This window comes from Hemibagrus wyckioides, linkage group LG28 (genome assembly GCF_019097595.1).
Source record: "Hemibagrus wyckioides isolate EC202008001 linkage group LG28, SWU_Hwy_1.0, whole genome shotgun sequence".
Lineage (NCBI taxonomy): Eukaryota > Metazoa > Chordata > Actinopteri > Siluriformes > Bagridae > Hemibagrus > Hemibagrus wyckioides.
This window is the reverse complement of record NC_080737.1, coordinates 17,572,040-17,584,523: the sequence shown is the minus strand read 5'-3', so window position 1 is coordinate 17,584,523 and position 12,484 is coordinate 17,572,040. Positions and strand designations below refer to the sequence as shown.

The 12,484-nt window shown below is 38.1% G+C and overlaps 1 protein-coding gene across 1 annotated transcript in view; it reads left to right on the top strand.

The window, feature by feature from the left end:
- Positions 1-12,484, top strand: part of dnm1a (dynamin 1a) — a 68,282-nt gene that overhangs the window by 16,799 nt on the left and 38,999 nt on the right. The window contains exons 4-11 of the mRNA XM_058382912.1: positions 859-1,008; positions 1,939-2,142; positions 2,777-2,875; positions 3,908-4,068; positions 4,884-5,026; positions 5,239-5,374; positions 6,875-6,942; positions 7,572-7,710. Coding sequence (XP_058238895.1) covers positions 859-1,008; positions 1,939-2,142; positions 2,777-2,875; positions 3,908-4,068; positions 4,884-5,026; positions 5,239-5,374; positions 6,875-6,942; positions 7,572-7,710 — 1,100 coding nt within the window. The remainder of the gene's footprint in view (positions 1-858; positions 1,009-1,938; positions 2,143-2,776; positions 2,876-3,907; positions 4,069-4,883; positions 5,027-5,238; positions 5,375-6,874; positions 6,943-7,571; positions 7,711-12,484) is intronic.

Sequence of the window (12,484 nt, the reverse complement as noted above, 5' to 3'; positions counted from 1 at the left end):
CAGAAACAATAATAATAATTTATTTAAAAACCCTTTACCTTCCTCACAGGAAAATATTCTGCACAGCTTTATGTGTAGATAATGAAACACAGGGATTTAAGTAGCGATGCTCATCAGAGTGAAACTGGACTCAGGTGAGGGTAATTGGGGCATGTGCCACACAGAGGCTAATGTACTCCAGCACCAAGTTTAGCCTAATCCTGATACATATATGTCTTAATATTTAAAGATGATGGTTAGATACGTTTCCACCAGTTCTACCTAAATAATATCCATGTTCTTAAAATAAAAGTATTTTATATAGAAATATATAAAGCATTTCCAACAATTGGAAATTTCTAGCCATTTCTATTTATTTATACATTGTGGATTTATTCTATATATTATATAATAATATATTATATCTGTATTCTTTGATTTTGTTTATATTGTAAATTAAATTTTCTATTTATAATTTTAAATTTTTATCATCATTTAGAGGAAAGATTTCTAGTCTTTAATTGAATTTAAAGAGTATTTAAATTTAAAAAAATCATTAAATAATTTTATTTAAAATTTTAAATAATCATCTCTAGTCTTTAATTAATTTTAAAGAGTAATTAAAAAGTATTTAAATGATCAATAATCATTTTTTTATTTTTATTTAAAATTTTAAGAGTAATTTAAAGGGTATTTAAATTATAAATAATAATTTTATTTTTTATTTAAATTTTAAAAAAATCATCTCTAGTCTTTAATTAAATGTAAAGAGTATTATTTTACACTTTTTTTAATTGCATATTTTTGTCAGATATACCAGCTGTTAAAGCCCATCAGAATTTCTTAACTCATGCTGTTACTCGTTTCCTCTTCACACAGAGTACGCAGAGTTTCTACACTGTAAGGGGAAGAAGTTTACGGACTTCGACGAAGTGCGGCAGGAGATCGAGGCGGAGACGGATCGTGTCACTGGGCAGAATAAAGGCATTTCTCCAGTCCCTATCAACCTGCGTGTTTACTCCCCTAATGGTGAGAGAGCACTGTGTATTTATAACACCAGCAGGATAATATTTGAATCATACTACAGTATAAAATAACAGACTGAGCTTCTAGTTTATTAGATTTGACCTTCACACAAATTGGACTTTTCTGGAAGACATCAATCATGTGACATCACCAAATAAATCAACCAAATTGACGCTTACTATCCATTAAGTCTTAAAAAGGGCAAAGCAAGTGACTCTGACCTTCAATTTGGTTGTTAAATGAACCGAACCCCATATATTACATTAGATCAAGCCAAAGGCTGCGTCTCAATCAGCTTCCTGTTTCAGTAATCAGGGCACTGATCAGAGATTCGGCCATTTTAAGGTCTCTCTCTGTATATATCTCTTTCTCTTTCAATTGCAAAATACTTCTAGCGCACTTGAACATCCTAAAAAATCCCACAATACACTGCAAAAACTCAGGAGTCACTATATTCCCTTACTGGAGCTAGGAACTAGGAAGTGAGGGAGCTAGGGATCTGCTTGAGCCATGCCAAGAGCTCAATGACAAACATTCACAGTGTACATTAATCACACAACTTAATGCACAAAAAAGGAAGACTCAGGATCGAGCTTGTTTTGTGGAAGTCCCACTGCCTTAAATGTAGCTAAAAATGGATAAAAAAAACCCCAGCTAATTCTAACCTCATGTCAGACTACATCGTACTGAAACTATTGCCGATTATTTTCCTAAAGTACCATGACCCAGAAGTGTTTTATTCCTCATTTAATTCATTTTCATTTGATTTGCTGTGAGCAGAAAGATCCCAAATATTCAGCTTTAAAGGTTTTCTAATCATACTGTATGCAGCAAAAAAGTCTTGCTGAATCAAATGAATCAAATGAGGACGATGTGAATCGTTTAAGCAAACTGACTGGCAAATCTCTCACATCTGAACTCTCTTTCCCTCAGTGCTGAACCTGACTCTGGTGGATTTGCCTGGAATGACCAAAGTGCCGGTTGGTGACCAGCCGGCGGACATCGAGCACCAAATCAAGGACATGCTTATGCAGTTTGTTACGAAGGATAATTGCCTGCTGCTGGCTGTATCTCCAGCGAACTCTGACCTCGCCAACTCCGATGCTCTGAAGGTTGCCAAAGAAGTGGATCCACAAGGTGTGTGCGCCATAAAACACATCCGAGGGTCAGGGCAGCATGGTGGCTTAGTGGTTAGCACTGTTGCCTCACAGCAAGAAGGTTCAAATCCCGGGTTGGAACAGGCACAGACCTTTCTGTGTGGAGTTTGCATGTACTCCCCGTGCCTGCGTGGGTTTACTCCGGATTCCTCCCACAGTCCAAAAACATGTACATTAGGTTGATTGGTAATTCTAAATTGCCCGTGAGTGTGTGTGGTTGTCTGTATATATGTGTGGCCCTGTGATGGACTGGTGACCTGTCCAGGGTGTACCCCTGCCTTTCACCCAATGTGTGCTGGGATAGGCTCCAGATAATCCCTGTGACTATAATTAGGAATAAAGCGGGTATAGAAAATGGATGGATGGATGGACATCCAAGGGTCAGCCATCAACAGTGTGGTTTTTATTTGCAGTTATTTAAAGGAAGGAATGATTTAAAAGCATATTTTAGATAATTTTATGTCCAAACATTTTTAGTCACACTCTTCTGAGAGACTTATTATTAATCACAATGTAGATGTATACTGTACATCCTATATTCCATAGACAAATCACTCACACCTCTGAAGTCACGTCACACATGTTTCTGTATGTGTGTGTGTGTGTTTGAGCAGGTCTGCGCACCATCGGTGTGATCACCAAACTGGATCTGATGGATGAAGGAACAGATGCTCGAGACATTTTGGAAAACAAGCTGTTACCTCTGCGCCGAGGTGAGAATTTCAAAAAGAAAGCGCAGTTTAGTTCTTCTGAAGCTAATTTGCTGTGCTTTTATTATTCCTGTCAGATTCCTGTGAGACAACAGCTCCTCTGACACTCCATCATGCTCAACATCAGGTTCACAGGTTACAGCAGAGACTCAGCTCAGGCAGCAGACTTGTCAGTGATCTACTGTACGAGTGGAACATGCGAATGAAATATGAGTGAGAGCGTGATGCTATGGGTATTAGAGAGATATTAGCATTGATGGTGTAGCATGGGAAGGGTGTACAGGTAAGGAACTGTGAGAAACCTGGACAGACTAAAGCGCCGCTGCATCATTGCCTTTATTTAACCAGGATTATGCATCACTATTGGCACGGCATTATGGGTAATGCCGGGAAGTAAAAACAGTCCAATAAAATGTCTCAATAAAAGAAAATGAAATAATGTCAGATATTTTTCCCTACATGATGTGACAGACCTCAAGGCTTTCCTCCTGTTATTTTGATGCTGAGCGGCACCTCTCAGTGCTGCCCTCTAGTGGTTAAAGGGAGTGAAACAAACAGCCTCGCTCACATGTTGGATATTTTTTCTTAGAGCTGAGGAAAAGAGAAAAAAGAAAAAGAAGGAAAATGAGGATTTGATTTGAGAGAGAGAGAGAGAGAGAGAGAACACCCATGGGTAAGATGAAAAAAACAATGTCTTGATTTCAGCGACACATCTGGAAAAAACCTCTGTTCCTTTCTTTGCTTAGCAATAAAACATATTTATGGGAAACCCTTGAATGCATTATGCTGACGTTCCATTTTTCCATTTGGTTTCGGGCAGCGCCGGGATGTTTTCTAAATTTGTTTCCATCATACGCTGTCTTTACCTTCCCAGCGTCTGTGACTCACTCATGTAACATGCAAAACCACAACGCGCAAAGCATATTTCATACGATTACAATCTAAAAGGCTCTGTTTCAGAGCAGAAGATGTTCCAAAGCTAATGAAACAATATGTGAAAATCTTCATATGACTGTGTCTCTGTGTCCCTGCTAGGCTACATCGGTGTGGTGAACCGCAGCCAGAAAGACATCGATGGGAAGAAGGACATCACCGCTGCTATGGCTGCTGAGAGGAAGTTCTTCCTGTCGCATCCTGCATACAGACACCTGGCAGACCGCATGGGAACACCTTACCTGCAGAAAGCGCTCAACCAGGTGAGAAGAAGACCCTTGCGGAAAAGCACAACGGATCTCTTCATCTCATCCAGCTGGGAAGATCGAGTTTCCAGGACTGGAAGAACACCACAATATCACATTCTTTCCACATCACTTGCTCTCTACTTACATATTAAAGTCATTACGTGTGCAGTTCGTGTCATCTGCAAGGACTCCATTATTGCATATCTATTCACATTTACGGTGTTTGGCAGACGCTGTTATCCAGAGCGACTTACAGAAGTGCTTTGAAGTCTCTATGAATAAATACATCCTTATACCGCTTCACCAGTCAGCGACCTCAGAGCAGCGTCAGTTTATAAACCCTGTCAGGGAGATTAATATAGAATCACAAAACACACAAAAAAGCACATATTTAACTATTTTCTCGTTATTAGCATTGAAATTGCTGTAAAAACGTTATGTGATATCCCATCTAACGTACCAGAAATGACTTATTTACTTATATGACACATAGTTACTGTACTGCACAATATCAATATATTAGAATAAGTCACTAGAGTTAAGAGGTAAGTAAGAAGCAAGCAAATAAATAAATAAATAAATAAATAAATAGGTGTTTTTAGGAAGCCGAGAGCCCAAAGTGTTTAGCGAGAGCTGTGATTGGTCAGACAGTGAACACATTTGAACAGGAAGGTTGTGACTGAAATTGTATTAAACATCTAATAGTACTCGGTTAGCTAACTTTAGATTAATCATAGCCGAACTCACTAATATCGCAGTCTATTATGTTTAATCCTCTGAGAGAAGAAAAAAATATATCTCTAACCCTCCACTTTTTTTTTTTTTGACAGCAACTGACCAATCATATCCGAGACACGCTGCCCGGGCTGCGCAGTAAACTCCAGAGCCAGCTGCTGTCCATCGAGAAAGAGGTGGATGAGTACAAGAACTTCCGCCCGGACGACCCGTCTCGCAAGACCAAGGCCTTGTTGCAGTCAGTAACATGGTTTTCTACGTAAACATGCAGAGGATATGCAGATACACTAATGCAGAAATGATCAGGATAAAATGGTGCTTTATCTATAAGGGTTCCTTACAGAAAGTGAGAACTTGGGGAGGTCATGGACCAAGGCTGGAAATGTTTAAGAATTTGAGAACTGCAGTTCTTCATCTGTACATATTTAAAGCACCTTCTTCTCTGATCAGGATGGTGCAGCAGTTCTCTGTGGATTTTGAGAAGCGTATCGAGGGCTCTGGTGACCAGATCGAGACCTACGAGCTCTCAGGTGGAGCGAGGATCAACCGCATCTTCCATGAACGGTTCCCTTTCGAACTGGTCAAGGTGTGTGTGTGTATGGAGATCACCTACAGACATAAATACATTCTTCATAATGAATCAGCATTGTTCATGTATTTGATGATATTTTCAGGATTATTCTGATTTCCAGAACAACTGTAGATGTACAGATTACATAAAACAGCACACAGTAAAAAAGCCTTAGTAGAATCTGGAGGAGCCTCGTGGGTCATAGCATCGCTGCTATCACTTAGCGACCAAAGAATGAGTCATGGCCCAAACTCGTGCCTCCCTCGGGCCATGACTACACACTTTATGAGTAAAACACTCGCCTAACGCTTACTGGAAAGGAAAACTACACACATATTCGCACACTCGCACACAAACACACACATAGACATACAATAAATCATACTGTCTGAAGCGGCTAAACAGGAAGTGGTCAAGAGTCAAGAGCGAGAAAAGGATTCTTGGACGTATTCTCCTCCAAGAATGTGTGTTATAATTTAGTAGTGTAATTAATCAGATCAGCTCAGTGATTAGTAATAAGATTATAGTAATAAGAAGTAAATAAGATTCTCCTTCTTTGTGATCATATATGGAAAAGTATACTGTAATTTTTTAGTAGATTAAGTTCTGACTGACTATAAAGTTGATCTGAAAAGCTAAAAATTAAGGTCAAAAAGCTCAGAAGCAACTATATAAATCACTAAATAAATATATTCATCTTAATATAATTGCTTCAAACAACAATATTGAGCTGGATAATCTTTTAGGGATGGTATATATGTATATATTCATATAGGTTTTCAGTTAAGGTTCAGCTTTACTCTACAATTACACTTTCCATCTTTGGTGGGCGGAGCCTAGGAGGCATCTAATTATACCAATAATTTCAATTTCAATAATGGAAAATTCAAAGTTGAAAATAGTCAGCTTCATAATATTAAAAGGTTTAACAATAATGTTTAGGTTCTTGATACAGATTATTACAGAAATGTTTAGGGTGATATAAACTTTCTTAGCTACTCAAGTCTTAAGTAAATTAAATAAATAATAAAACACTTAGTTACACAAGTTTTATAGATAGATAGATAGATAGATAGATAGATAGATAGATAGATAGATAGATAGATAGATAGATAGATACTTTATTCCTCCCAATTGGAAATTTACAACTTCCAGCATTATCCACAAGCATAGGTAATAAGGTAATTAATAAAAAAAAATATATAACAAAAAATACTAAATACTTGAATTTAAGGGTACAAAATATAACAAATAAAATGTAATAAAATAAAATATAACAAAAAACACAACATACTAAAAATTTAAAGGTATAAGAGATAATAAGGTATTGTGCAAAAAATGGGTATGTAACATTTATCCTGTTATGTTTTATTCCTCTTAATTTGCCCTTGATCACAAATTTTTTATCCATTTAATGTCCAAAAACAAGTTAGCTCCCCTCTTATTGCTTATGTTACAGCAGTTGTTCCCTCGAAAGGCTCTTAAATTATTCTGACTCTTTCTCTGTCTCTATAGATGGAGTTTGATGAAAAGGAGCTGCGTAAGGAGATCAGCTACGCCATCAAGAACATTCATGGCATCAGGCACGTCTTCTTTCCACCATTCCTTTAACTCTGAATCGTGTCCGTCTTTTCCACCTGTCTCTCAATCGCATCTAATCACATCAGCTCCTCATGTCTCGTTTTAACTCCTGCTTAAAGATGGTGTTTATAAACTGTAACCCAGGAACAGGAGCTTGTGATTAGAATTTTTTTAACCTGTCTCACTCAAAGCCAGGGCTGACTGTGTGGTTTCTGACCTTCTGGTTGAACTGAAACTGGTTAAAATTTCATCCCTGGAAAGGACAGAAAGCAGACAACTAGCTGATTGATTTTCTAAACATCACCGTGGGCAGTTATCCCTATACCACAAAAGATTCTCTTGCTTATATTCCTGTGTTTTACGGGACAGCTGGGGACATTTCAGAAGTCCTCTATGACTAACCATGCTTTTTCTTGCTAGTCATAGTTGGGAACAGACAGCAGAGTCATGGTGTCTGGAGTGAAAATCCAAAAAACTCATGTATTTAGAACTGCTAATGTATTTTATGAGCGACAAATTAAACCGTAAATCCTTCTAAATCATATTAACACTCTTCTTTTTGCCCAACCTCTCCTTTTTTTCTCTTCCCCCCTCCTCCTTCGGACCTGTCTGTTTCCTTTTTGACGGGCAGAACTGGGCTCTTCACCCCGGACATGGCCTTTGAGACCATTGTGAAAAGGCAGATCGCGAAGATTAAAGAGCCCTGCCAGAAATGCGTGGACATGGTCATTTCTGAGCTAGTCAATACCGTTAGGCAGTGTACCAAGAAGGTAAATCCTCGGTGGAGGGTCATGATGTGTCCCAGCTCCCCCTAAACTTGCTGTCGCGTACCCATGAGCCTGTCGCTGGGCTGCAGAGGGGCAATGGCTAGCGTGTGTGTGTGTGTGTGTGTGTGTGTGTGGTGAGTTTGTGTGTAAGTGTGCCTGGCTGCAGGTTTCGGACAGAAATGAGATGAAATGAATGGCCATGGCATGGTCAAAATAGCTGCCTGCACTGGGTGGAAACATCTGGGTGCTGGAGTTTGACTGCTAGGTGGAACTGGAGAAGAATATGAGAGGCATTTTGTATTTATTAGAGGGCTGGGAGATACGACGACATGACACTATTGTGATAAATAATGTACTTTTTATATCACTGACCTACTTTATTAACATTGCTGCTCCTAGATGATTAACCAAAAATATAATTAATACCATTTATTTTAAATCTAAAGTCTTTCCAGCTGTGATGACTTGATTTTAGTAATTAGCTAAATTCCCTAACAAGCTAGCTAAGTGTTAAAACACAACTATATAGTATTATAAAATAATATGCTAGTCTTACTCGATAGAATCAGACTGATAATATAATAAACCACTAGCCAAGGTTGCTAACATGCAAGCTATCATGCAATTAAAACTAGCAGCCTAGTTCACTAGCATGCAAGTTAATACTAGGCTAACTATATTATATTGTGCAACTAATAGCCTGCTCAGCCTGCATGCTAGCTGGCATTGAGCTAACTATTCTCTTATGTAATTATTACATCTAGTATGTTCACCAGAGCTTTAGGCTAACTATTACATTCTTTAATTAAGAACATACCCTGCTTCGCTAACATGCTAGCTAGCATTAGGCTATACTGTTAGATTCGCTATCATTCTAGCAATTTAGTTGCTAGCTAGAGAGCGCTAGCTAGCGTTAGGTCTGCTGTTATTGTGTAGAATGCTTTAACTGGCGTATGCTAGCGAAAGTATGCTAATTCTTATGGCAGTAGCCATTTTTTGCTAGCATGCTAGCAAACATTAGGCCAATCTTACTCTGTGTAATAAACCTAGCAGCCTTCACATGCATGTTTAAGCTATTTATATTGTTTAAAAAAAGGCAAAAGGTTCACTAGCATAATAGCTAATATGGGAAGAACAATTTTACTGTGTATTTAATTTTGTAGCTAATAAAGGGAATTAAATCCTTCACTAGCAATCAAGCTATTAGGCAAAGTATTGTGTTTTTGGTGTGGCATGCTGGCATTTTATTAGCTTGTCTAAAAATTATTGCCAAATGCTATTTTTTTGCCATATAACCCAGCCCTGTATTGAAACATTCAAGCAATTATAAACAAATAATCAGAGATTTAACTGCTTAGAATACAAAAAGCAAACTGTTATACCATGTGATAAGCTTGCTGCTTTAACCACGATATGTACCTAGCATTAAGACTTCAGCACCCAGACACTGCCTGAAAGACTGTAGCGATGCAAATTTACGCCAGTCAGAACGAGTGTAATAACTTCCAGATAACAAATACGTCGCTTTAAGCGACCTGGTTATGTGAACTGTAAGGAAATTGCAAAAGAATTGCATTTCCCTAAATGTTGTACATTTACAACAACAAAACCACTGAGGACAAAGACGGGGGATATTAACAAACGCTAACACCCAGATTAACAGCCGCCGGAGAGCCTCGTCAGCATTCTGTAAGAGTTCCCACTGCTCCAGTGTGGACGTAATAGACTGGCTCTGGTTTTGGTGGTCAGCTGTAAGGTTGGGGTCACGGAGAACGGAATGTAGAGGGTCTCTGACTAGCGTGAGTGTGCAACGCTGCAGTCTAAATTATTCCTGGCTTCGAGCTGTTGGCCTGTGGACAGCAGGCTGAGGTTTCCTCTCTCTCTTTCTCTCTCTGTGGGAGGGAGATCTTGGCTCGAACCCTCTGACGAATGGCTTAAAGACAAACCAAATGTCTCACTTGCCTTTTCTTTCCTCTGTGCTGTCTTATCTGTCCTTCCATCCTGAACCTGCTCTCTCCTTCCTCACCTCTTCTTTTTTCTCCTTCATTTTGCACATTTCATTTCTCTCTTATACTCTGCATTGTTTGAGACTTTTCTCCACTTTTTGGTTCCTTCTCCTTGCTCATGCTCCTCATTTATTTCATACCTCCCTCCATCTATCCACGTCCCGTTTTCCCTCCCCATCTATTCTCTCTGTCCTGTCCTGTCCTGTGCCACCCCACTTCCTCTGCAGGACGGGCCTGTTTACCCCCGATCTAGCCTTCGAGGCCATAGTGAAAAAGCTGATCCAAAAGCTGAAGTCTCCCTGCCTGAAGTGTATAGATATGGTAGTGAGTGAACTGACCTCCACCATACGAAAATGTAGTGAAAAGGTAATGCAGAAACAAGATCCTCGTTTGTCTGCGTCATCTTGGGTACGGATAGACTGATGGCTGGACTCGGCGGTGGAAAAAAAAAAGAGAGGAATTAGTATTTTTTGTTCAGTGTTAGAGAACATTGGTTTATCTATTTAGGCTGAAATACAGGATTAAGTAAGAAATGAAAGACATGTGGGTGTGGTATTATAGGAAAATAACCAATGATTGAGGTGATGTGGTTCGACTCGACTCAGTCCAGAGTTTTGCCAACCCTCAAGTTAATAATTTTAAAACAGCAGCTTGTCCTAAAGAGGTTCAAATCTCTTATATCTCAGTCATTTACACCTACAATTACATTTGTAATTACAACATTTACAGTTTTTTACTGATTATTTTTCATTGACATATTTTTATCCGTTTATTGTTGACATGTAAATTGTGGAATTTCCTCAAGCCTTCATTTACATTATAGCAGTTATAAACATCCATTCCCCTTGGATCATTCAATAAGTCAAATGTGAATCAAAGCACTAACACTGAAGACTCCTTATAGAAATATTAAACAACAAAAAATAATAAAATATTCGAACAAACGTACATGGATATAAACCTGTGATTAGCAGCTGCATTAGCGTCAAAGCTACTCTTATACAAAATGAATCAACACCCTCTGACCAATCAGATTTGAGAATTCACCAGAACAGTAGTATAATATATATATTATATTTAATATAATTTAATTAATTTAATTAATAATATTTCATTTATCCTGACGTTGGTTTGTTTGGTCCTTTTCACCGTGTGTCTTCTTTCTGTTTTAGCAGTCCGTGTTGATATCTGATCCCTTCTTCTTTTCGAAAGCATTTGTTTCTTCTGCCTCGTAGCACTATTAAAGTAAGACAACGTGTTTCTGATTAGGGCCGTCTCTAATCGTATTGTCTGTTTCGATTGGCCTTGTGAAAGTGCACAGGCTTTTTATTTCAGGATGAGGATATGATTACACTCTTGCTCATTTTACTGGCTTTATGAGTCATTCAGAACGAGTCTGTTTGTATGCATGAGGCAGATACGAGCCAAACCTGTAACTCCTCACACGTTTTAGCGCTATGTTTTAATAGTGTTACCGTCGGTTAGATCCGAGACATGAAACGGTAGGAGAGAAAAGAAAACTATAAGCTGTTAAAACAAATAGTATAATAATGTAAATAATTATAGCAGAAAATACATCTAAAGATGAATCAAGGCAGCACTTTGTCTTTTAAGCTAATATGAAACGTTTTGAAAATCTAGAAAGACCCTATTGACGGTATTAATATATAATCTAAAGATTAACATTGAATTCCACTCTGATTTCCTTATATTCTGGGCCGCCAGGGGAATTTTCCTTTGTGAATTACCGGAGTTTTCCTGTGCGCACATTTTCTTGCCATGTACAAATAACCTTGACCTTATATGAGTAATTTATATAAGCTCCATGCTAGATCCTCAGGCAGTCCTTTTCAACATGTGGTCTTCTGGTGTTGCTTCGCTTACTCATCAAAGTCTAAAGTCTACTTTATTTGAGTGCTAGATTACACACTTTAAAAAACACACACACACACACACACACACACACACACACACATATGGACAAGATTCAAAAAAGCTAAACTTACAAAAACAAAGTAGAAACCTAAGCGCACAGAATCAAGAAAATATATTCCTAGTTTGCATATGTATGTGCATGTGTCATTTCCTGTTCTGGTCATTGAGACAGGTTTTCTAACCTGCTTAAAAGATCTTATGCTCTTTGCTTAATTGACAGATTCACTAATCCTCATTATTTATCGTCATGCTTGTTGAAATGTTCCGATATATATTTTCAACCTCTGTCATTCCATTGAGTCAGAGTCACTCGATGTTGTCAAGAAACTAGAAGAGGTATTGAGAGGATTGAGAAATGTATCAGTTTTTATTGCTGAACTCTTGCGCTAGTCAAGATAGCAAAAAACACAAAAATAGCATTGTGCACAATTAAATTAAATATGGCTTGTTAGATTATCAGTGATATATTTGAAGGCGCTTGTGAATTTCTCTATCCTAATCTTTTTTATCCATTTAATGAGACTGGGCAAACTCGTTTAACGTCCTAAAGAACTATGAAAACCGACCTTGTCCTGATTTCAGCAAACAAAACCGGGCCTTTCACAGAGCCTTGTGGTACACCTTAAAAAATCATGTTTTTCTTAACACAACATAACTAGCAGCATATCTTCAACCTTTAAGACCCAATTGAGTCCCTAAACGGGAAATAAAAAAAACCCCAGCCTAATAAAAAGATCTGTCCAGCATCAGTCAGTCTATCCTTACCAGTTTTCCAATGATTAATCTCATTCCATTTTCTTTTATTCATATTCTTTATTACAACACACTAAAGATTT